At 55.4% G+C, this 21,458-nt stretch overlaps 2 protein-coding genes across 13 annotated transcripts in view; both read left to right on the top strand.

The window, feature by feature from the left end:
* The window catches only part of CACNA1S (calcium voltage-gated channel subunit alpha1 S), a 41,554-nt gene extending 23,909 nt beyond the window's left edge, over nt 1-17,645 (top strand). For 4 of the 8 annotated variants that reach the window (XM_062634497.1, XM_062634500.1, XM_062634504.1 and 1 more), the window contains 19 exons: nt 1,103-1,261; nt 1,583-1,693; nt 2,165-2,248; nt 4,872-4,928; nt 6,727-6,855; nt 7,476-7,541; nt 8,033-8,124; nt 8,891-9,050; nt 9,723-9,850; nt 10,270-10,366; nt 11,696-11,798; nt 12,829-12,930; nt 13,046-13,170; nt 14,130-14,258; nt 14,928-15,127; nt 15,807-15,871; nt 16,305-16,417; nt 16,839-16,955; nt 17,166-17,645. In XM_062634497.1, coding sequence (XP_062490481.1) covers nt 1,103-1,261; nt 1,583-1,693; nt 2,165-2,248; nt 4,872-4,928; nt 6,727-6,855; nt 7,476-7,541; nt 8,033-8,124; nt 8,891-9,050; nt 9,723-9,850; nt 10,270-10,366; nt 11,696-11,798; nt 12,829-12,930; nt 13,046-13,170; nt 14,130-14,258; nt 14,928-15,127; nt 15,807-15,871; nt 16,305-16,417; nt 16,839-16,955; nt 17,166-17,426 — 2,298 coding nt within the window. In that variant the 3' untranslated portion in view covers nt 17,427-17,645. The remainder of the gene's footprint in view (nt 1-1,102; nt 1,262-1,582; nt 1,694-2,164; nt 2,249-4,871; nt 4,929-6,726; nt 6,856-7,475; nt 7,542-8,032; nt 8,125-8,890; nt 9,051-9,722; nt 9,851-10,269; nt 10,367-11,695; nt 11,799-12,828; nt 12,931-13,045; nt 13,171-14,129; nt 14,259-14,927; nt 15,128-15,806; nt 15,872-16,304; nt 16,418-16,838; nt 16,956-17,165) is intronic. The other 4 variants (XM_062634499.1, XM_062634502.1, XM_062634498.1 and 1 more) reach the window with 3 other exon arrangements.
* Nucleotides 17,646-20,766: 3,121 nt separating this feature from the next.
* KIF21B (kinesin family member 21B) overlaps nt 20,767-21,458 on the top strand; it is a 40,451-nt gene continuing 39,759 nt past the window's right edge. For all 5 annotated transcript variants that reach the window (XR_009967762.1, XR_009967761.1, XR_009967760.1 and 2 more), the window contains exon 1: nt 20,767-20,864. Coding sequence is in view for 2 of the 5 variants with exons in the window: in XM_062634495.1 (XP_062490479.1) it covers nt 20,827-20,864 (38 nt within the window). In the remaining 3 variants the exon portion in view is untranslated. The remainder of the gene's footprint in view (nt 20,865-21,458) is intronic.

The raw sequence follows: 21,458 nt of genomic DNA, 5'->3' as shown, positions 1-21,458 counted from the left end.
AGGTAGGGTGCCCAGACTGGGCTGGAGCAGATGGTTGCACCCAGTTCTGGCCTCCTTAGAACAAAAATTACATGGATGTACTGGAGTGAGTCCAGCAAAGGACCTCTGAGATGTCTGAAGGTCTGAAGCATCTGTCCAAGACGAGGCCAAGAGCTGAGTCTGGTGTTGGGAAGGCTCATAGGGATCTTGCCTATGTGTATACCTATGGAGAGGGTGTAAAGAAGATAAAACCATGTTCTTTTCAGTTGTGTCCATTGACACAACAAAAAGCAAGAGGCACAAAGAAGAAACCAAGAAACTCCATTTAAACATAAACCCCACTTTTTTATGGTGAGGGTGGTTAAGCACTGGAACAAGCTGCCCAGAGAGGCTGTGAAGTCTCCATCTTTGGAGATATTCAAACCAAACTGGACACAGTCCTGGCAGCATGGTATAGCTGGCCCTGCTTTGGGCAGGGAACTTCAACTAGACTATCTCCAGAGGCACCTCTGTCTGTCAGCCCTTCTGTGGTGCTGTCATGCTGTGATTCTGGCTGGGGTTACCAAGGTTGAATGAAGCAGAAGTGAGACCAGCACTGGGAGAGGATGTGGCACATGCTGGGGAGGAGAAAGTAAGCCTGTAGGAGACACCATGGGCACCTTGACCTGAGGCTGCTGGGGGTGTTGTGAGCTGCACATGAACCCAGCAGAGATGACCCTGGCCTGATGGGGAGGGAAGAGCCTGCTTGGCACCTCTCAGGTGCAGAGAGAAAACTCAGTGCCCCCTTCACCTCTGGTTCATGTAATGTCTTCAGGCTGTTCTTGGCCAGTCCTGAGAGGCCAGGCTCAGGACTGGAGGGGTGCAGCATGGCAACCTTTGGAGGCAAGCATTGGCTTTGGAAACCTGGTCCCATGTGGGTGCTCTGGAGGTGCATTTGCAGAAAGCACAGCAAGTACCTGAGACATCATCACTCAAGTGACCCCCCTGGCCCAGTCATAGGGCTGAGAAAAAAGTGGGGGATCCAGCTTGTGCCTGTGGGGACATGCAGAGGTGCTGGTGGTGCTGAGCCTGCACCTGTGCCCCTGGCACTGTCCTGGGGTCACATCTGCCCTCTTTTACCCAGCGCCAGTGTGTGCAGTATGCACTGAAGGCTCGCCCACTGCGATGCTACATCCCCAAGAACCCCTACCAGTACCAGATCTGGTATGTGGTCACCTCCTCCTACTTTGAGTACCTCATGTTCTTCCTGATTCTGCTCAACACCATCTGCCTAGGCATGCAGGTAAGGGGCACAGTGCTCATCATGGGTAGTGGAGGGATGTCCAGAACAAAAGACAGGTCAGCTACCTCCAAGAGAGCTTCTGCAGGGGAGATCTTTCCTACACAGCAAAGCTCTTGGTGTGTGTTCAGCACCCCTGGGGCAAAGTGTGGCTGGTTGGATGTGGGGAGCCCAGAGAAGGGGCTGCCTGGGGGAAATTTCCTTTTTGCTGAGCATTGATAAGCCTATGGCCTGGGAGGGGGTTCTACATCCAGCACACACCTCTGAGCTCACAACAGAGGCTGCACCTGCCACAGGCCAACGTGGCTCCTTCTGCCTTCTCAGCATTACAACCAGTCTCCAGAAATGAACCATATCTCAGACATCCTCAATGTGGCCTTCACCATTCTCTTCACCCTGGAGATGATCCTCAAGCTCATGGCCTTTAAAGCCAAGGTAAGGGGAGAGCATGGTCCAGAGAGCAGAGGGCCCCAGGCCAGGCCATTTACCCTGTATTTAACATCACTTAAGTACAAGCATCCCCAGGCCTCCAAATCCATAGAACTCCTTGTGAGACTCTTGGGGACCCCATGCACAGGACCTGCACTGGAAAGACTTCTGTTTGTCAGGGCTACCCTTGCTAGCCACGTGCAACCCAAGCCAGCCAGCCACTGTTCCCATCTTCAGGGTCACCTGTCGTTGGTGTGGCCACCTTGATCTACCCTCCTCATTTCCTACTATTGTAAGGCCCAAACAATTGATTAGAGAGTACAATGTCTGACCACCATCCCTTTTCCTGGCTCTCACTGAGGTGCCAGAGGTCACTGGTAATCCTTTTGGTACTCCTCCTTCTGGGAACCAGCATCTCTCTCCTCCTTGATTTAACCCTTGGATGTTCACTCTTCTTCTCTGGCTCTTCCCTGACAGGGCTACTTTGGGGACCCCTGGAATGTCTTTGACTTCCTCATAGTGATTGGCAGCATCATTGATGTCATCCTCAATGAAATTGATGTAAGTGTTGGGCTGCTCCTGCAACACCACTGCCAGCACCCACCTGAAGCTGTGCCCTGTGGCGAGTGCTCCTGTCCCCTGAGATCCTGTGGAAAACAGTCTACTCACTCAGGACTGGACCACACACAGCAGGAAAAAGGGTTTCCCCAGCTCCTTGCACCCACAGGACACTGCTGTCCCATGCCAGGAGAGGGTCAGGCACATCAAATTGCAAGGCTTTTGTGTGTGTCCCTTTATACAGGGATCCATCCATATACACATCCTGATTGTGTATGTGTGTATGTGTTTAGACACTCTTCCAGAGCTCTACATCATATAACCTGTGTGGCTGGGTGGCTGCAGGCAGTGGCTATATGGGAAAGACTCTGCTGGGACCATTTTCGGAGCAGTGCTGTGCAGTCAGTGAGCCACTGCCTTTCATAGCACTGGGACATCCACCCCCCGTGTCTGGCACTGAAAATGTCCCTCTGCACCAGGAAGTCATGGGCTGTATTTAGCAGATTTGATGGTAACTCTAGAAGCAGCTGTAGGATGGGGTATGTTCTAGATTAACCCTCTCTAGTGACTTTGCATGCTGTCTCCTTGCAGGAACAGGGTTGTGTCTGGCAGAGCTGCTGCCACTGCCATCCATGTGCACAGTGACCTGCAGCCATTCTCTATGCTGGGGAGGAAAGGGTGTTTAGAGGTGGGAGTCATCTGCTTCTCTGGAGGGTGGTCTAGGTCTCACAGAGCTGGGGTGAGCAAAACTATTCATTTTCCTCTCCTGTGACAGCAACACATTCCTCTCTGCACAGTCTTGCACGCTGCTGCTCCTATCCTCCAGCCTCTGGGTTTCTCAGCCTGGATGAGCTCCCAGATCTCATGCCAGTGCCAGCAGCTTTTATCTGTCACCAGGTTCTCCAAGACACCATCCTTGGTCCCCCGGCACCTGTGACCTGGTTTCCCATTGTCTGTCGGGTATCATTTCCTACTGTGCTACCAACTTCACCATCCTGTTGTCACTCAGCAATTAAGTTCAAAGGGTGCTTTAGGCACCCTTAGGTGTCACTGGGCAAAGATTTTCAGTCCCTGTGGAACAAGGGGCCAGGTCAGCTGGCAGATGCCAAAGTGCTGTTGTGCTTGGGCATGGACCCGTGGGAATGCCAAGGACATAGGTCACAGGCACCCAGAGGAGTTCAGTTCCCTGACGGGGCTGACAGGGACTGATCAGATACTTGCACTCCTCTGGCAGTGGCAGGACTGTGCAGGAAGGCCAGGCAGGATCTCAAGAATGGTCCTATATGGCCTGAGCTTCCCTGGTCTCCCCCAGGTCTGGGTGCTGGGGTCACTGAGAACACTGGTCTCCCTCCTAGTCTCCCAAGCTCTTCAGGGGCCTCTGTCACAAGCAGATCTGCTCTGGCAAGTCTCATGCTCCAGTAAACATCTATGTGCCCTCCTGAGAGCAGAGCCACTTGTGGCTGCCTCACCTTTCCTCTGTGTGCTTTTTTCTCCATCCAGCCCACAGCTCTCCCAGCATCACCAGGTTTCCCAGCCATCTGGTGATGTGGAGGGGGATTAGGGGGCAGGGGGGCAACCTCCCTTACTGGTAAGTCCTCCTCCCTGCTGAGAAGTGAGTGCAAGCTGGGTCTATTACCTCTGGTCCCCAGGGGCTGTTTGCAACCCTTGCACCTATCATAGCTCACCCAGCTGCTGCAGGCTGCAGGGGTGGTGGGTGGCACCTTGCAGCAGCCAATCCATTCCTGATGGCACCTGGGCACGCACCTCTGGTTTGCAAAGTCTGTCCTCTCATGGCTTTCCATTCTACCTCTCTTCTCCCTCATGTCTCTCTGTGTGTGGCTGCCAGGGTGAAGTGGTGGGGAGTGTTGTGCTGTCAGGGGTTCTCTGCTGGCCACCACAGCCAGATCCTCACAGCTCTTCAATTGCAGAATCATAGAATCAACCAGATTGGAAAAGACCTTTAAGATCATCAAGTCCAACCTTCAGCCTAGGACTGCCAAGTCCACCATGATCATTGAGCTCCCCCAAAGCCCAGGGGTACTGAGGTGTCTGAGGCAGGAGGTAGGTAGGGATGGGGGCCCCTCTGGCAGTGCTACCCCAGGCTCTAAAGTGTAGTGTCCATGCTCCTGGGTCACTCCTGCCATGCCTGCCCTGGAAGCTCAGCCCTTCCACAAGTGCCAACCCTCCCAATCTACCCAAAGCCTCCTGCAATCGCTTGCTCTGGTTAGCTTGCCTTCATATCCCACCTGCAGTGTCCATGGACCTGACCAGAGGAAGCAAAATTACACAGTCCTGAGGCTTGGCCCAGATTTCCTGGCCCATACACCCCTGCCCCTGTGATGTGTATGTCACAGCAGGGGAGATGCAGTGAGGTACAGAAGTGTGTATGAGTCAGTCATGATCGCTGTGTTTCTCTGGCATTCATCCACTGCCTCTCTCCTTCAAAAGTCACCTTGTCTGTGAGCCTGAGTGATGCTGTGTCTCTGGCCTTCCCCTGTGTTCTTCCCGTTGTCCCCAGTTTCCATCCCACTCTTCTCTTTCTGTGTCTTCTTCTTCAAGCAGCCATCCCTTCCTCCCTCTCATTTCTGCACCATTTCTCCTGCTGACTCTCTTGTTCTCTTGACAGACTGTTCTTGCATCCAGTGGTGGATTGTACTGCCTCGGCGGAGGCTGCGATGGCATTGTAAATATCAGCTGCATGTGCTTGTGGTGTGCCCCTCTCCACCTCGCTGCCCATGGTCCTGCCAGTGTGCCTGTGACTGGTGTTTGCATGTGTCCTGCACGTCCTTAAAGCACACCAGACCCAGCTGCTCTCTCTAGGGTGTAGCTGTCCCCTTTCTGAGAGGGACCTGGGACGAGACACCCCACACAGACGCTCCTTCCCATCTTGAGGTGTGCCAGGCTCTTCCCCAGCCCTCCTGGCTCTATCTGCTGGCCCTGCAGCAACTCACCTCCCAGCACTCTGGTACCTGACCTGAACGGAGCATCTAACAAAGATGTCTATGGCTGTTGATGAGAGGACAGTTGGCCTTGGCTTCTTTGACCATTGCCCTGTCTGTGTAAGGCCCAAACAGATTTACCTGCATGAATGCACCCTCTGACACTGTTAGCTGGATAAATGGTTAGAGGGGTGTCTATTGCACCGTGCCTTCCCCAGGAGCTGCCTGTGTCCCGCAGCTGTTGGCCTTATGTGCTGGTGGCTGAGACCACTAGTGGGATGGGGGTACCTTGGGGGTACCTTGGGGGTACCTTGGGTACCATAGAAGGTTGGAAAATGGGGAGGAGCTGGCAGCAAGGTCCCATGTGCTGGAGCCTCTTCCCAAGGTGGAGGACCATGGTGCTGGTGACTGCAGAGGGAAAGCTGGCCTGCACTGGGCACTGAGGACATGGTGCACTGGGGCTTATGAGATGTTTCTGACCTCTGCGCTGGGCACTAGGAGAGCGAAAGGCAAAAGAAAGAGGAGTGGGGAGAGGAGATGGTGTTTTGCAGTGCAGTCCTGAGAACTCAGAAATGCCAGACTGGGGAACATGGAGCTGCTGGGAGGGATGTTCACAGCTGGATTTTGTTGCCCTGAAATAGCTGGGAATAGGTAGGCTGGATGATGGGAGTGAAGGGAAATCAAGTAGCAGCTGAGGGAGCAGTGGGAGAGGCATCCCAAGCAGTGATGGAGTCAGGATGGACAGAGGCCTGGCAGAGGCTAGGAAGGGCTGCTTATTGTTCCTGGTGGCAGAGGCTGGAGCTGAGGCTGTGCCATGCTGGAGCAACCAAGGGAGCAGGTAACCAATCCCCCGGAGTCCCAGGTGGTCCAAGACCAGTCCTGGCCCTTTGAGCCCAGGAGCTCAGTTGTCCCCAACCCTGGGACTTGTCTTTTCACCCTTCCAAGACAGGCATCACTGCAGGTAGAGGTGAGACTTGGCAGCACCCCTTCAAAGCCACCTTGCCTTCAATTGCTCCTTTAGTCCATAAAAGCCCAGCTGCGACATTCTCAGACCAAGCTTTCTGTGTGTAAATACCCATCATTAGCCCTTCGTGTGCCTGGTGCCTCACCTACAGCTCACCTTACAAATAGAACCTGAGGTGGGAGCATCCCATATGGCACATGCTGGGTGAGAGCCTGAAGGAAACGGGTCCTGTCTGGTGCGTGGTGAACAGCATAGCTCTCCCAGCATGCGTTCCAGCATGCCTTTCTCCCTGCAGTGTCCCGTCCCTCTAACTAAGGGGGTTGTTCTCATACCCATAGCCAGGCATCTGGAGCAGCCCAAGGGGTGGAGATCTAAGACCACGGGGCTGGGGAGATGAACTCCTTGGGAAGGCTGGTGGGAAAGTACCGGCACATTCCCTTTCAAGTCTGGTCCTCCATGCAGACAAGGGCTGGTGCCTGGGGGAACCTTGTAACCCTTCCTCCAGGACCTGGACCCCTCCTTGTCTGCCTGGAGGCCCCAGCACCCGCTGCCCTCCTGGTGTTGTGCTCTGCATGCAGGACCCCGATGATGACTCCCGCGTCTCCATCACTTTCTTCCGTCTGTTTCGGGTGATGCGGCTGGTGAAGCTGCTGAGCCGGGGAGAAGGTGTCAGGACCCTCCTCTGGACCTTCATCAAGTCCTTTCAGGTATGTGAGCAGTGCCCCCCTCCCAGACAAGCACATGCCCAGGGCTGGCAGCAAGCTCTGTGATTCACACGCTAACTGGGTGAGCAGTCTGTCCTCACGAGGCAGAGGAGGAAAGCTCCAGAGCTGGCAAGAGCACTGAGCCTCAGACTGGACCAGGGGCTTTGTGCTCTGTAGGAGAACATGGCCTATATGGGTGGGAAGATGCAGGGGATCTCCCTGACAACACCATGTGTCAGAGCAAGCAGGCAGGGCCTGCCTGGGCCCACCATCAAGGATGGGCTCTGCACCCAGTGGGTAGCCCAAGGGTATGCTGCAGCATCTCAGCACACAGCCCCTGAGCCTGGGCAGCTCCCTCAGCCCTGGGCATCCCTGGGCTGTGCTTAGTTTTCATCCCAGCTGCAGAGGCATGGTTCTCCTTTGGGTTTTGGCATAAGCAACGCATGAGAACTGGAGAATGCGGCTAGTGGGAGGGCGGTTAGAGGAACAAACAAGTAAGCTGTTCCCACATAGTGAGGCCTGGATTCTGGCCTCATGCACTAGCTCTAGACCCTACCTCCAGTCCCTGGGTTGTCTTGATGCTGGGCTGATGTCTCATGAGAGCTATGGTCCTTTTGTCACAGGCTCTGCCCTACGTAGCCCTGCTGATTGTGATGCTTTTTTTCATCTATGCTGTGATTGGGATGCAGGTGAGAGCACAGGGGTAGGATTTGCTGTTGAATAGATGCCCTGAACCTGATGGCATCTGGGGAGGCGGGATGGAGAGGAATTAGGTCCTCTGCCAGGCACCCCTGGGACTTTGTACATGATGGGACCATTTTACCCTGGTCTGTAAGGATGCTGACAGTCCCAGCAACCTCCTCCCATCCCCAGGCTGCAAATAGGGCAACTGAGCCATGGCACTTCTGGAGGCAGGGCACAACCTAGACACAGTCACCAGTGCTTGTACCTGGTTCATAAGACCTTGTCTCCTTGGCCCAGATGATGTGCAGCACAGACAGGGGAATTTTCAGCATAGGCAGGAACGTCCAAGGAGCTGCAGAGCACCCACACCCTGGTCTCAGTCTCTTTTGGGCATACCCAAAGCCTAGTAAACAGGAGGAAGAGGAGCTCAGGGCTACTCTGGAGGGTGGTCAATGCCTGAGAATGGGTACTGGGGACCTGACAGTGTGATTTACAGATGTTTGGGAAGATTGCCATGGTGGATGGGACCCAGATCAACCGAAACAACAACTTCCAAACCTTCCCACAGGCTGTTCTGCTGCTCTTCAGGTCAGTCTTGGCTTGGTGAGCAAGCAGCTCCACAGGCACAGTCAGCATGGGAGCCCACCAGCTCAGAGTGAGGGAGACCAGCACGGCCATAGCTGATTTCTTTCCTGCCCTACAGAAAAATCTCTTGCAGCGGTGCCAGCATTTCAGGAGTGGCTCTTGGTTTGCTTGGTGTAGTTGAACTGCAGGAGAAAGGCACTTTAGGGTTTCTGTTCTGAATGCTTCCTTCTCAGACTGGATTTTAATTCATAGTATCATAGAATGGCTTGGGTTGGAAAGGACCTTACGATCATCCAGTTCAAACCCCCTGCCATGGCAGGGGCATCCCACACAGACTATGTCACCCAAAGCTCTGTCCAGCCTGACCTTGAGCACTGTCAGGGATGGGGCAGCCACCACTTCTCTGTGCACCCTGTGCCAGTGCCTCAGCACCCTCATAGTAAAGAACTTCTTCCTTAGATCTAACCTGAACTTCCCCTGCTCAAGTTTAAACCCATCACCCCTTGTGCTATTAATTTGTGAATTGTGAGGAAACTCAAGAGGAAGCAAGGGCTCAGCCCAAGGCTTTCCTTGACTCCAAGCACTCTGGAGCCCTCTCTGAAGCTTCTAAAAGCAGACTCCCCACAGCAGCACAGCAAGCCCAGAATCCCCACTGCTCCTTTCCCAGTGGTTCTCTGTTCTCCTCTGTGCTGAGATGGCCACAGCCCACCCTCTGTGCTCAGCTCCTGCCCAGGGCAGTCAGAGACCAGCACGCATCCCCTCTGCTCAGGTGTGCCACTGGTGAGGCCTGGCAGGAGATCCTGCTGGACTGCAGCTATGGCAAGCTCTGTGACCCTGAGTCAGACTTCAACGAGGGCGAGGAGTATACCTGTGGCACCGGCTTTGCCTACTTCTACTTCATCAGCTTCTACATGCTCTGTGCCTTCCTGGTATGTGACCTCCCATGGGGCTCCCTTCTGCACCTCCAATCCTGGCCCTGAGCAGCCCCTGGTGTTGAGTTAACCTTGCATCTCACTGGGCTGAGCACACAGCACCCTCTTCCTAGGAGCATCATAGAATCATGGAATGGTTTGGGTTGGAAGGGACCCTAAAGCTCCTCCAGCTCCAGCCCCTGCCATGGGCAGGGACCCCTTCCACTAGAGCAGCTTGCTCCGAGCCCCTGTGTCCAACCTGGCCTTGAACACTGCCAGGGATGGGGCAGCCACAGCTTCTCTGGGCACCCTCACAGGGAAGAACTTCTTCGTGATATCTAGCCTGAACAGATCATTCCCAGCCCATCTCCCAGCCATGCTGTAAAGCCGGCACCACACTTCTGTGGGACCCAAGATCTGCCATTACTTTCTTCCCACAACCCCCTTGTGCTGCCATCCACATGTGTCTGTGTTGGCTCTTGCAACGGCAGAGAGGGAAGATGTGCCCTGTGCCTGCTGCAGCCTTTGTCTCCTTGGTGGGAGGCCCATCCCTGCATGGCATGACCCACAGCACCACCTGGCTTCAGAGGATCCCAAACCCCTTCTCCCAAACATTTCTGCCTGTGTTTTCCCATGGCTCTGCCCAGAGTGCTTGGCCCTGTCCTAACCTGCATCTTTTACGTTCCTCAGATCATTAACCTCTTTGTGGCCGTCATCATGGACAACTTTGACTACCTCACACGTGACTGGTCCATTCTTGGGCCCCATCACCTGGATGAGTTCAAACGGATCTGGGCTGAGTACGACCCTGAGGCCAAGTAAGTGACAGCGGATGAGTGGCATGGAGGGGATCTCCCAGGGTGCGAGGCCTCAGGACACACATGGCAGTGTGAGTTGTGGCATATCCCACCATCTCAGAGGTGGATGTAGACTTGCCAGCATATTCCAGGGCTGATACAAACCATCAGAATGTTTGGAGACACACGACTTCCAGTCCCCTCTTCATCCAGCCCTGGTGATGCTGCAAACTTTTATCATGCCACTGGACACCTTTGTCTGCTGCCCAGTGCAGTGGGGAAGTGTAAGGATTACTACAATAGGAGCTAAGGGAAGTGTAGAGATTTGCCCACTGCAAGAGCATGGACCAGGCTGCAAGGGTTGAACCCATGAGCCCCTGCCTGAACCACTGTCCCTGTGTCTGCCACTACACCGCTGATGCAGTTTGTTGCCTCTGCAGGGGCAGAATCAAACACTTGGATGTGGTGACTCTGCTGAGACGTATCCAGCCTCCTCTGGGCTTTGGGAAGTTCTGTCCACACCGTGTAGCGTGTAAGGTAAGAGCCAAGGGGGTGGTGAGGTGTGAGTGCACAGGGGCACCTTCTCCAACCTTTCTGCAGACTCCCCAGGGAGCTGAGGGTGCCAGTCCAGCCAGCTTCCCAATGCCATGGTTTATACCCATGTTCTGACCTCTCGTGTTGAACGGAGGAGTGTATTCTGGAGGCAAGGAGAGGTGCTGTCAACATGCATAGAGCTGATGTGTTTCAGGTTCCTGAAGATAAGGACTTGCCTGTCTTCACCCCCACACTGAGGGGCATGGCAATGGGCTGGTCTCTGCCCAACCCAGAGCCCTCAGTGCAGGGGGACTCCCAAGCCATGCTGGGGTGTCCCACATCTCCATCTGGTACAGGAGGACAGTGCTGGGCCTGAGTACCCAGCCCTGTCAACTGGGCTCTGGAAGTTTGTTTCCAAGGGCTGATAGCACTGGGGGAGCTGGAAACACTGGCTTCTGTAGGAGCCATGAGTTCACTTTTCCCAGCTCATTCTGCACAAATCCAGAGCCTGTAGGAGTTTCAAGTGTAACCCACATGGGCAGTGCCTCAGGCACTGCTGTAAACCAGGAGGGATCCTCAGCTCCCTCACAACAGACTGGGATGCTGTTTAGGTGGAGTGCAATGCAGAATGACTCCCATCTCCCTGGGAGCAATGCTGGGTCTCTTGCTGGCTGGTGGTTTAGAAAAGGAGGCTCAGGGGAGACCTTATTACTCTCTAAAACTACCTGAAAGGAGGTTGTAGCGAGGTGGGGGTCAGTCTCTTTTCAGTAGCAAGTGACAGGATGTGAGGAAACAGCCTCAGATTGCACCAGGGGAGCTTTAGACTGGGTAGTAGGAAACATTTCTTCACTCAGTGTTGTCTAGCATTGAAACAGGGTACTCAGGGCAGTGGTGGAGTCACCATCCCTGAAGGTGTTTAAAAGACATGTAGATGAGGACCTTAGTGACATGGTTTAGTGGTGGCCTTGGGAGTGCTGGGTAAATGGTTCGACTCAATGAACTGAAAGGTCTTTTCCAACCTAGACAACACAACGATTTTGTGATTTCCTCCCATGGCAGCGGTGGGTTATTTCCACAGCTGTGCCCTGGCTCTCCCCTCACCTTGATCTGGTTTAGCTGCCTGCTTTGGATGAGTGGTGTCAGTCTTGCAGAGCCCCACTAGGCAGGGAGGGTAGAGCTGAGAGGGCTCCTTGGCCAGCAGCTGGGTACCCCGCGAAGAGCCTTTACCGGGTAACGTGGCTGCCCTGTGGCCAGGCCAGGCTGTGTGTCTGCAGGGACCTGCCAGCCTCGTGCTCTGCTGCTTGGGCTCACGGTTGTTGGTTTGCTGTGCAGCGTCTGGTGTGCATGAACATGCCCCTCAACAGCGATGGCACTGTCACCTTCAATGCAACTCTCTTTGCACTGGTGAGGACAGCCCTCAAGATCAAGACAGAAGGTAAGTGATGCTCCTCTCTGCCTCTGCAGCCTGACTGGGGGGACCCTCTGCTTGCGCTGCAAGGTGCTGGTTACACATCATCCCCCACTCCATCTGGGGATCTTGGAGTACTTACCCATGGGGCTTAGACCTCTGGTGAAACCCTTGGCTTCATGTTCATTATCTCACTGGGCTAGAGACCATGGGCACATGCATGGGGCTGCTCAGACAAGGCTTGGAGGATATTACTAGTTGCAGCCCTGAAGAGTGAACCAGTTCCACAGCTCAGAAGTAGTTCTAACCCTGTTCCTGTCCCTGCCACAGCTACTGTATGTAGTCTGACCTTCCCCTGCCCCTGGCATAGCACCACCCATCCAGTTGTGCATTTCTCCATGTATTTAGAATCTCAAATTGGAATTTATAAATTCCTGAGTTTGGCTCTGCTGGGGATGAGTTGTTTTCACCCCCTTCCTTGCCAGCAACACAGTTTCCAAAGCCCTGCTTTGGGAAGATGCTACAACAGCTTGTTTCCATGCCTGTGGGTTAGGCAGTACCACACAAGCAGCTCTATGGCTGGGCCAGCAGCTCTGGCAGGAGGTGAGGTTGGGCAGCGGTGGGGTTGGAGTCCTCCAGCAGCATGGCATGAGGTGGCAACATTTCCCCATAGCTGGAGTGGGGAATGTGGCCTCTAGCACAGTGATGGCAGCTCTGGAAGGAGCACATGAGATCCCAGAGCACGCATGGGGACAGACTGGGATTGCAGGTGAACAGGAACAGTAAACCCCATGTAAACACCAAAGGGGAGGTTGAAATCTGTAGCTGATCCCCAGAACAGAGACAGTGACGCTGATGTTCTACCCATTTGTTAGGTGTGACTCTATAGTTATCTTTCTGCTAAAACCAAAGCCTTATTCTTACAAAGCTAATTCTTGTTGGGTGGGGAGGCTGAAGAGGAGCTGTCACACTCTGGAGCAGTCTGGCCAGGTTTTCCCATCTTTTGGCTTCACTCGTGCTCATGTTCCCCTCTGAATGCTCTGCTCTTTTGTCGCAGGTAACTTTGAGCAGGCCAATGAGGAGCTCAGAGCCATTATCAAAAAGATCTGGAAGCGAACCAGTATGAAGCTCTTGGACCAGGTTATCCCACCTATTGGAGGTGTGTTACCTGATGGTACTTCCCAGAGGGGCAGAACAGCACTTGGTTGAGGTCTCAGCTGCTCTGACAAGTCAGGGCCTTGTGATAGGCAATATGTTGGTTTCCTCCCCTCCAGATGATGAGGTGACAGTGGGCAAATTCTACGCTACTTTCCTCATCCAAGAGCATTTCAGGAAGTTCATGAAGCGCCAGGAGGAGTATTATGGTTACCGGCCCAAGAAGAACCCTGTGGAGATCCAGGTTGGTAGCATTAAGGTGGTGGTGGAGGGGTGACACCCTTCTTGAGGGCTGGCAGCTTGTGAAAGGGAGCTGTGGGAAAGCTTCCCCCAGGGAAGAGGCTTCCCCCAGCTCACAAAGTCCAGGGTGACTTATAAGAGCTGCAATAAACATAATGACTTCTGGAAATGAGGTGGCCCCATGTGAACCAGTGCTGAACTGGCCATGAGCGCTGAGGGTTACCTGAGTCTCCAGGGTACAGTTGACTCCAGAAACAAAGGAGATTTTGACTCCCTGCCCTGCTGTCTTCGGCTGGAGAAAGGGCTCAGCAGATGCCTTACCAAGACCTGGAAGCCCCCACCACAGACCAGTGTCTGAGCTGAATACTGCTCATCCAGGCCCTTCTCTACCTACTCTTCTCCATTCCCAGGATCTTCTCCCTTTCCCCATCTTAGCAGTGTCATGGATAGTTCTGTGTGCCTGGTGCTTTCTATACCATGTCTCATTGCCTGGTGCTACATCAGGTGGAGAGGGGTTGACCAGGACCATTGCAGTCAAAGAAGCCTGCACAGTAGCCCTGAAGGATGCTGTCAGGGTGGGATGGGATGTCCCTAGTTTCTCCTAACCCTACAGGGAGGAAAGCACTTGTAGAGATAAAAGACCAAAAGTGCAAGGCAAGGAAAAGAGCCAGGCCCCAGATCAGGTATCTCCAGATCAGGGTCAAAGCTACCCCTTGGGCATCACCAGTGCAACTTTTCATCAGGCTGCTCATAGCACACGCCTTTGTGGGACAGTATTAGCCTGGAAGTTCTTTCACCAAGCACAGAGCCAGGCAGTTGCAGGGCAACTGATGGCCTGTTCTGGTAGGAGACCATGGCTTACCAGGTGAGCATGCTCCATCATGTTTCCCTCTCCAAAGCCCAAAGTGAGAGGGCTGGTGGGGCCAGGCCACATCCAGCCATGCCTTGTTTTGTCCCCACCAGGCTGGACTGAGGAGCATTGAAGAAGAAGCTGCTCCTGAAATCCGTCGGGCCATTTCTGGGGACCTGACTGCTGAAGAGGAGCTGGAAAGAGCAATGGTGGAAGCTGCCATGGAGGAAGGGATATACAGGGTGAGTACAGCCCTCAGGTCTGATCCAACCCGCTTTTTGGATGTGGCAGTGGTGGGTCAGTACAGCTACCAGCAGCTGGAGGACAGACCACAGAGGTGAACCTCACCATGAAAGTCAGTGTGGACTACAAGGATGGATCTGCACTTCTGTCCCCCTGAACATCAGGATACCCTGGTTGATTCATCCTGAGCAACCTGCTCCCTGCCTCAGTTTCCCCTCTCTAAAAGGACCCTGCAGGGCTGTGCTGAATGTTTACCCATGGTGTGGAAGGCCCCATTCACACCTTCTCACAGGCCAATGTCATCAGCACCAGAGCAGGAGCAGTTTCACTTCCCACTCCCTGGAAGCCTTTGGGACAGGATGGGCAGCTGTGCTGTTGCACCTTCTTCTGTCCAGAGGTGCCACTGGCTGTGGCTGTCCCCCGGAGATGGCAGGATTTGCCATGCACGGGGTTGGCTCTCATCCCAGTGCTGCTGGTGACCATCACCCCTCAGTGCCTCAGTTTCCCCACCTGGGCAGTGAGGCTTTGGAAACTGTGCACTCTGCAAGGCCCGAGCAGAAAGATGGGCAAAGAGGCTGCTGTTCCCACAGGCATTCCCAAATGTCTCCTCCCATGGGAATAGCCCCAGAGCTCCAGGCCTCCCCTGATGCCCTCCCTGTTGCTTGCAGAGGACTGGCGGCTTGTTTGGCCAAGTTGACAGCTTCCTGGAGCCCAGCAGCCCCCTGCAGCCACACGTGGCCAGCCAGAGGCCCCTTCAGTTCACAGAGGTGGGCAGCGAGGACCTTGATTCCCCTGTGTTCCTCGATGACTTCCCTCAGGAAGGCAACACCAATGTCAACAACGCCAACAGAAACAGCTGGCTGCAGGGGTAAGGGCTGGGGAGCCTTGTGTGGGCAGAGCTGGGCTGTGCCTGGCAGTTCCCCGAGGGGCTGTGCTCAGTGTTGGTCTTACCCAGGGTTCTCCACAGATGGTGAAGGTCTGAAGAAGTTTCTGAGTTGCAGGTTGGGGGAGGAATTAACTGCTGGCATAGAAGTGGCTCCATGGACACAGCAGCTTTGTGCTCACAGCCCTTGGGGTGTGAACCAGGGTCCAGGCAAGGGGACAGGAAGAGCAGGCACCCTTTGCTGGTTCCTGTACCCCAGCCTGGCACACCTAGAGGTGTCCCCAGAACATACAGAGTAGCTCCAGGGCTGGTGTAGCATGTCAGCATGTGTGACTTCCTATGTACCCTTGCCCTTCCCATCACCCCGTGTTGGTGCCAGGAGGGTCCAGGTGGACAGCAAGGCTCCAGGGATCACAGAAATGACCCTTCCCACCAATCTCTGAGTGCCAAAGCTCAGGTAGGGGCCACCAGCACCAGCCTGGCCACAGGTACAAGGGACAGGGCTTATCCTACTTCTTGGAATCTCTACATGGTTCTTCTGTCCCAGATGCCCCCACAGTTGCATTTCCCAGGGTGGAGAAGGTGGGGAGAGCTGCACCCTAGGGTGGAGCTGGGGTCGGTACATGGTTCCTGCTCAGGCTGACCCACTTGCTGCCCTTGCCAGGATGGAGTACGAGGATGAGGTGCTGAGGAGGACAGTGCCAGCAGCACCCAAGCATCCAGTGCAGGGTGAGTTTCAGCATCGTTCCTCTTCTGGGGAATCTGGATTAGCCCAAGGGCCAGGGTAGGGGATGATGGCAGCAGACCCCAACAACTTGGAGGTTAGCTGAGAGGCCCAAGCACAGCAAGACCTCCCTGGGGAGCTGCATCAGACCCTCCTTCCACCTTTCCACCCTCCAGGGTGACAGAATATGGAGCCAGTGCTTGGGCTGGGGGAGGACTGGCCACCCCTGGGCAGCAGGGCCACAAGATTGTCTTCGTTTTCACAAACAGGGACTTCTCCTTCCCAACCATAAGGAGCCAGCAAAGGGCAGTGGGCAGGCGCTGGACTTCAATTCATCCTAAACTCCAAAAGCCCTTAGTTACTACATTCCCAGCTCTGGGTGGCAGTGGTGGTCTTGTTCTTGTGCCCATCTGATATCCCCTCCTTTCCCTCTCCCAGAGTGCAACCACCCCTCACCCATGGAAAAGCTGCAGCGGAGACCAAGCAGGAGGCGAGGAGAGGCCACCTCTGGGAGCCACCCATCATCAGGCCTGCACTTTCTCCCGCAGGAGGTAAAGGGGACAATGTATATCCACAGACAGCAATGGGGACATGGATGAACATCCCTCCTCTCCCGTGAAAGGTTGTCACAGATGTGCTGGGGAGGAGCTGCTCTCTAGGGCTCCCCACCATGGAACCAGCTTTGCTGGAGCTTTCCTTTCTCACTAGCATTGGGAAGGAGCTGGGCCCCCACCACAGGGTGCTCATCCAAGCAGAGACAGCTTAAAGCAGCATCTCTTGGCTGCTCCAGAGCCAGGGAGAAAAAGGGGGTGCATCAGGTTTGCTCCCACGCTGCCCTAACTGCCCTTGGCTGGTGTGGGAGTGTGTGTTCGGGCTGGGAACAATATCTACAGCCCCCCCCATGAACATGAGAGAGATCTTCCATGGGCATTGTCCAAGCCCAGGCTGCAGCTGTTTGCTCTTCTCACCCAGCAGCCCGGAGAGGATGGCACAGTGACGGGAGCGGCATCCAGCTCAGAGCACCAGTGGGGTGAAAGCAGTGACCTGAGTGCATCCTCCACCCCCGCCATCACCTTCCTCATCCAGGAGGTAAGGCAGGGGCAGTGGGAAAGGCAGGGATGAAAGGGACTGGCAGGGGTGCCATGCTCATACCAAGCTGGGAGGTTGCAGGAGCAAAGCTTAGCTATGAGGGTGAGCACAGAGGGCAGCAAGCACATGAGGTGAGGGTGGGTTGTGTGCAGCCAGGGCACCTCTACAGACTGAGAACACATCAGGCTCTGATCCTATCCTCTGCTGCAGGCTCTGATCTCCGGGGGCCTCACAGCTCTGGCCCATGACCCAACCTTTGTAGCAGTGACGAGGGCCGAGATGGCAGCCAGCAGCCAACTGGAGGTGGATGAAGTGGAGAAAGCAGCTGTGGAACTCCTAAAGGGAAGAGAAACACTTCAGGGTACAAAAGCTAGCTCTGCCCCTCAGGGCACCTCAGTCACATCAGCAGCCAGCTCCCCAGGGCTCAAAGCAGCCCCTTCCCAAAAGACCATTGCTGCCACTCACCTGTGATCCACAAGCACACATGGTCCCTTTGGAAGCTTGCAGGGGGTTATTGGAGCAATGCCACACTGCTCCCCCTCTGCCTGGGGTCCCGGTGGGCTCTGTCCAGCTGCAGGAGGATTTTGGGGCCGGGTGTCCAGGTTGCTGGTGCAGGACAGGACAATACTGTACCAGCAGGGTCTTGCAAGAGCTGGACAGGTCATTAAAGTGTTCCTGCTGCGTGACTCCGTGGATCCCCCTTGTCCCCTCCTTCTTCAGCCACCTTGCCTGTACAGCCTGTGCCTAGCCTGTGCCTAGCCCTGACTGGGAAGGGGAGCTCCAAATGTGAGAACCAGAGCTGGCAGCAATTCATGGGGCAGCCTCCAGTCCCCATGTGCAGGGAGGTCTGTCCCTACTCCAAAGTGCTCATGTCATGACTGTCAACAAGGCATTTTGAGAGCAGTAGCAAGCTCTGGAAGAGTCTCATGGTATCTCAGCAGCGGGACCCAGCATCCTTATGTCCCTGCTGGAGCCTGTTTCTCCTCCTTGCAGCCAAGGAGGACTTGGGCAGATGCTGGAAGCATCTTCCAGGCAGGAAGCCCAGGGGGCTTCTTGACAGTCCCCCAGCTGGGCAGAGGCATAAGAGCATGTCCAGGTCAGTGCAGCAGCCCTGGGTCTAACCAAGGGGAGAGTTGGCCACTGCAGTGTGATTTGTGTCACCAGAGATCTCTGAACACCACTCTTGGGCTTGGGCACCCACTGATGAGCCCAGCCCACAGGAGGGTCTCACTCATCTTCCGGACAACTCCACTGCTTTGCAAGGGACAGGCCAGAGGTGCCAAGAGGAGCACAGCACTTGTCCAGCACTGCCTACACACTGTCCATTATGTCTGTTAGCAAGTAGCAACTGAGGTTATTTCTCTCCGGGAATAAGTCTGCCATGGGGTTTTGCTTTACAGACCTCAGTGGCCCAGGCACTGAGCACTGGGGCAGCCCCATCTCCCCAGGCCATCTCTTTGCTGGGATCTTGCTCTAGAGGTTCCCCATCCCAGCCAAACTGGGAAATGCATGTCTCTTTCTTGCCTAATATATATTAAAATGCAGCAAAGCGATGAGTCCTGGGGGAGGTGTGAATAAATGGAGCCTGCCTGCTTTCCAGCAGGGCATTTATTTGTTAACTTAATAAAAGGGAAATGGCTGTTGCTGAGCTCCAGCTGCAGCCTGAGCGCCGGAGAGCCCATCTTGTGCAGGGAACATGGCAAGGCTGAGAGCTTTCCCCTGAGGGGATCCAGGCAATCAGCAGGGATAGGGTAGAAGTAGCCCATATGGGGCTATTAAAGGGTGAGAGGGTCCTGCTGATCACTCCTGACTCTCCAGTCTGCAGATCAGCTGATGGATGGGAATCAGGGAGTCCCGGTTGGTGCGATATTGCCGCCGGTGCACTGTTGTGGTCGCGATTGGTACTTGTTGTTCTTTGACCTTCAGCAGCCCCACAACAGAAGGATCCTCTGAGAGACCAGGCAAGGTGGACAGCTGCTCAATTTCCTCAGTCTCCAAAGCAGCAATACCAAAGGCCTATCGGTACCCTTTTGGGTCTTTGAAGTACCCTCTCCTGAGGTAGTCTATGCCAAGGATGCATGGAGCATCTGGACCAGCCACAGTGGGGTGCTTTTGCCATTTCCTCCCAGTCAGGCTGATTTCAGCCTCCGGTACAGTTAACTGTTGGGATCCTCCTGTCACTCCAGACATACAAATGGGTTCCACCCCTTGACAGCTTGATGGCATCAGGTTACACTGTGTACTGGTATCTACCAGAACCTTGTACTTCTGTGGTACTGATGTGCCAGGCCATCTGATCCACACAGTCCAGTAAATCCGATTGTCCCTCTCCTCCACCTGGCTGGAGGCAGGGCCCCTCTAATAGTCATCATAAGATTCTCCACTTATGTCTTGTAGAAAGGGATTAGAATTCCTTATCACAGGAGCTGGAGTAAAAGCAGCTCTTCCACTCCGTCTGGGAAGCTGCTCACTGAAGAATGGAGCAGCAGCTTTCATAGGATGATCATCCTCGACCTTTGTTCTCCTCTTCAATTCACACACCCATTCCTCCAAAGCTGAGGTAGGTTTTCCATCCGACTTTCTCATGCCTTCTCCACGATCCTGCAGGGAAAAGCCATAGGGTGGCCTGTGGCATGTACCTCCTGTATCTTTTCTTTTGGGCAATAGGGTGCTTTCTGCTAATAGCTGAGATGGGGGTTGGTACATGTGGGGAGCTGGATAGATCGGACAGATCATCTCTCAATTGTTTGAACTCCTGGGACAGTTTTTCCACAGCTGAAATGATGGAAGGGGTGAGATTGTCTTTCCAAGGCAGGCGGTTGCTCTCCAAGGATTCCAAACACAGGGTGTGACACTATGGTGGGGACACACAGCAGTGACGGGGCAGTTTCTCTGCACCCTCTACTGGGGCTTGGAGCTGCACTGCGGCTGATTTGCCCCAGACTGGGATCTGGAGGGTGTTTCTTGAATTAATTCCTAGCTGAAGTGTGGGACAGATATGTTTTGTGACACAGCTGGCACAAGGGTGGGAGTAGGAAGATAAGGCCAGAAACACCATGCCATGATAAGCGGCTCTCTCTGCCTGGAGCCTTGATGGGGAAGGATCCTGAGCTGCTCTTCGGTACAGCCTTATAGAGCCCTGGCACAGCCCTGGTACAGCCCCAGTATGGGCCAGAACAGTCTGGTACAGCCCTATACAGCTCAGTACAGGCTGGAACACCCTGGAACAACCCCAGGATGGTCTGAAACATCCTGGCACACACACAGTATGGCACAGTACTGCCTTGTACAGCCCAGAACACCCCGGCACACCCCTGTACAGTCTGGTACAGCCCTGACACAGCCCCATAGCCCAGCACACCCCCAGTACTGCTCGGTACAGCCCTGAACAGTCCTGTAGTGCCCAGGACATCCCTGAAACAGCCCAGTACAGCTCTGCACAGCCTGGAATGCCCTGGCACAGCCCCGGTACTGCCCGGAACACGTTGGCACAGCCCCGGTACGGCCCGGCACAGCCCGCCGCAGCGCTGTACAGCCCGAAGAGCCCTGCACGGCGCCGGTCCAGCCCTGCACAGCCGCGGTCCACCCGAGCAGGCCGGAGCCGGCAGGGGGAGCAGGGCCCGGCGGGTGAGAGCGGTGAATGAGGCACAACGGGAGCGAGAGCGTGAGAGCGTGCGCGTGTGTGCGCGCGCTCGCACCGTTTCCCCGCGCGTCCGCGTTCCGGCGGGGGAAGGACGGGGGGGGGGGGGGGGGGCGTGTCCCCCCGCCCCGCCCCGCCCCGCACCTGGGGCCGCTCCCCCCCCGCCCCCCAGTCCCCAGCGCCGCGGATGCTGTCGGGCAGCGGCGGCCGCGGTGCCCGGCTCGCGGGGCCATGGCGGCTCCGGACAGCTGCGTGAAGGTGGCCGTGAGGTGAGTGCGGGGCTGCAGCTGCGTGTGCTCGGCGCGGGGGGGTTGCGGATGCCCGACTCGGTGCTGCCCAGCCCCCGGGCACTGAGTGTCCCCCATCGGAGTCGGGTTTTGCCTCCCCGGTCCCACCGTTATCCTCCCCGCTCCACATCGCTTTGGGGCTGCTGCTTGCCACCCCGCTGGCCGTGCCCTCTCAGCCCCTTTCCTGAGGCCGGGGGAGGGGGGGCGACCCAGGAGTCCCCGACCCCTTCACCTGCAGAGCTGCTGTCAGCGTTTGCAGCTCGGCAGCCCTGGGCTCTGTAGTGGGTGAATTTGGTCCCCTCTGGTGTCAGGAGAGATAAGGGAGATGTGGGGGGGTTCCTTCCTCCCCTCCCCGAGGTGTTAGGGAACGATGCGGCATCTCTGTGTCCTTTGTGCTGACTTTGGGCTGGGAACAATGCGCCTTCCGTATCGTGCACCTCGATGAAGGACATGCCGGCAGCACCTCCTTCACGCGTGGGCTCGGAGGGCAGCTTGGGGGGCGGGGGAGGCAGCTCACGCATCGCCTGCAGAGCCCCACGGGCTGTGCGGGAGACCGGGGGGACTCTTTGTTAGCGC

Source organism: Pezoporus occidentalis, unplaced genomic scaffold (genome assembly GCF_034315485.1).
Source record: "Pezoporus occidentalis ecotype Australia unplaced genomic scaffold, CSIRO_AGI_Poc_V1 ctg429, whole genome shotgun sequence".
Taxonomy (NCBI): Eukaryota; Metazoa; Chordata; class Aves; order Psittaciformes; family Psittacidae; genus Pezoporus; species Pezoporus occidentalis.
Note: the sequence above shows the minus strand (reverse complement) of the source record. Positions and strands in the feature narration are given on the sequence as shown.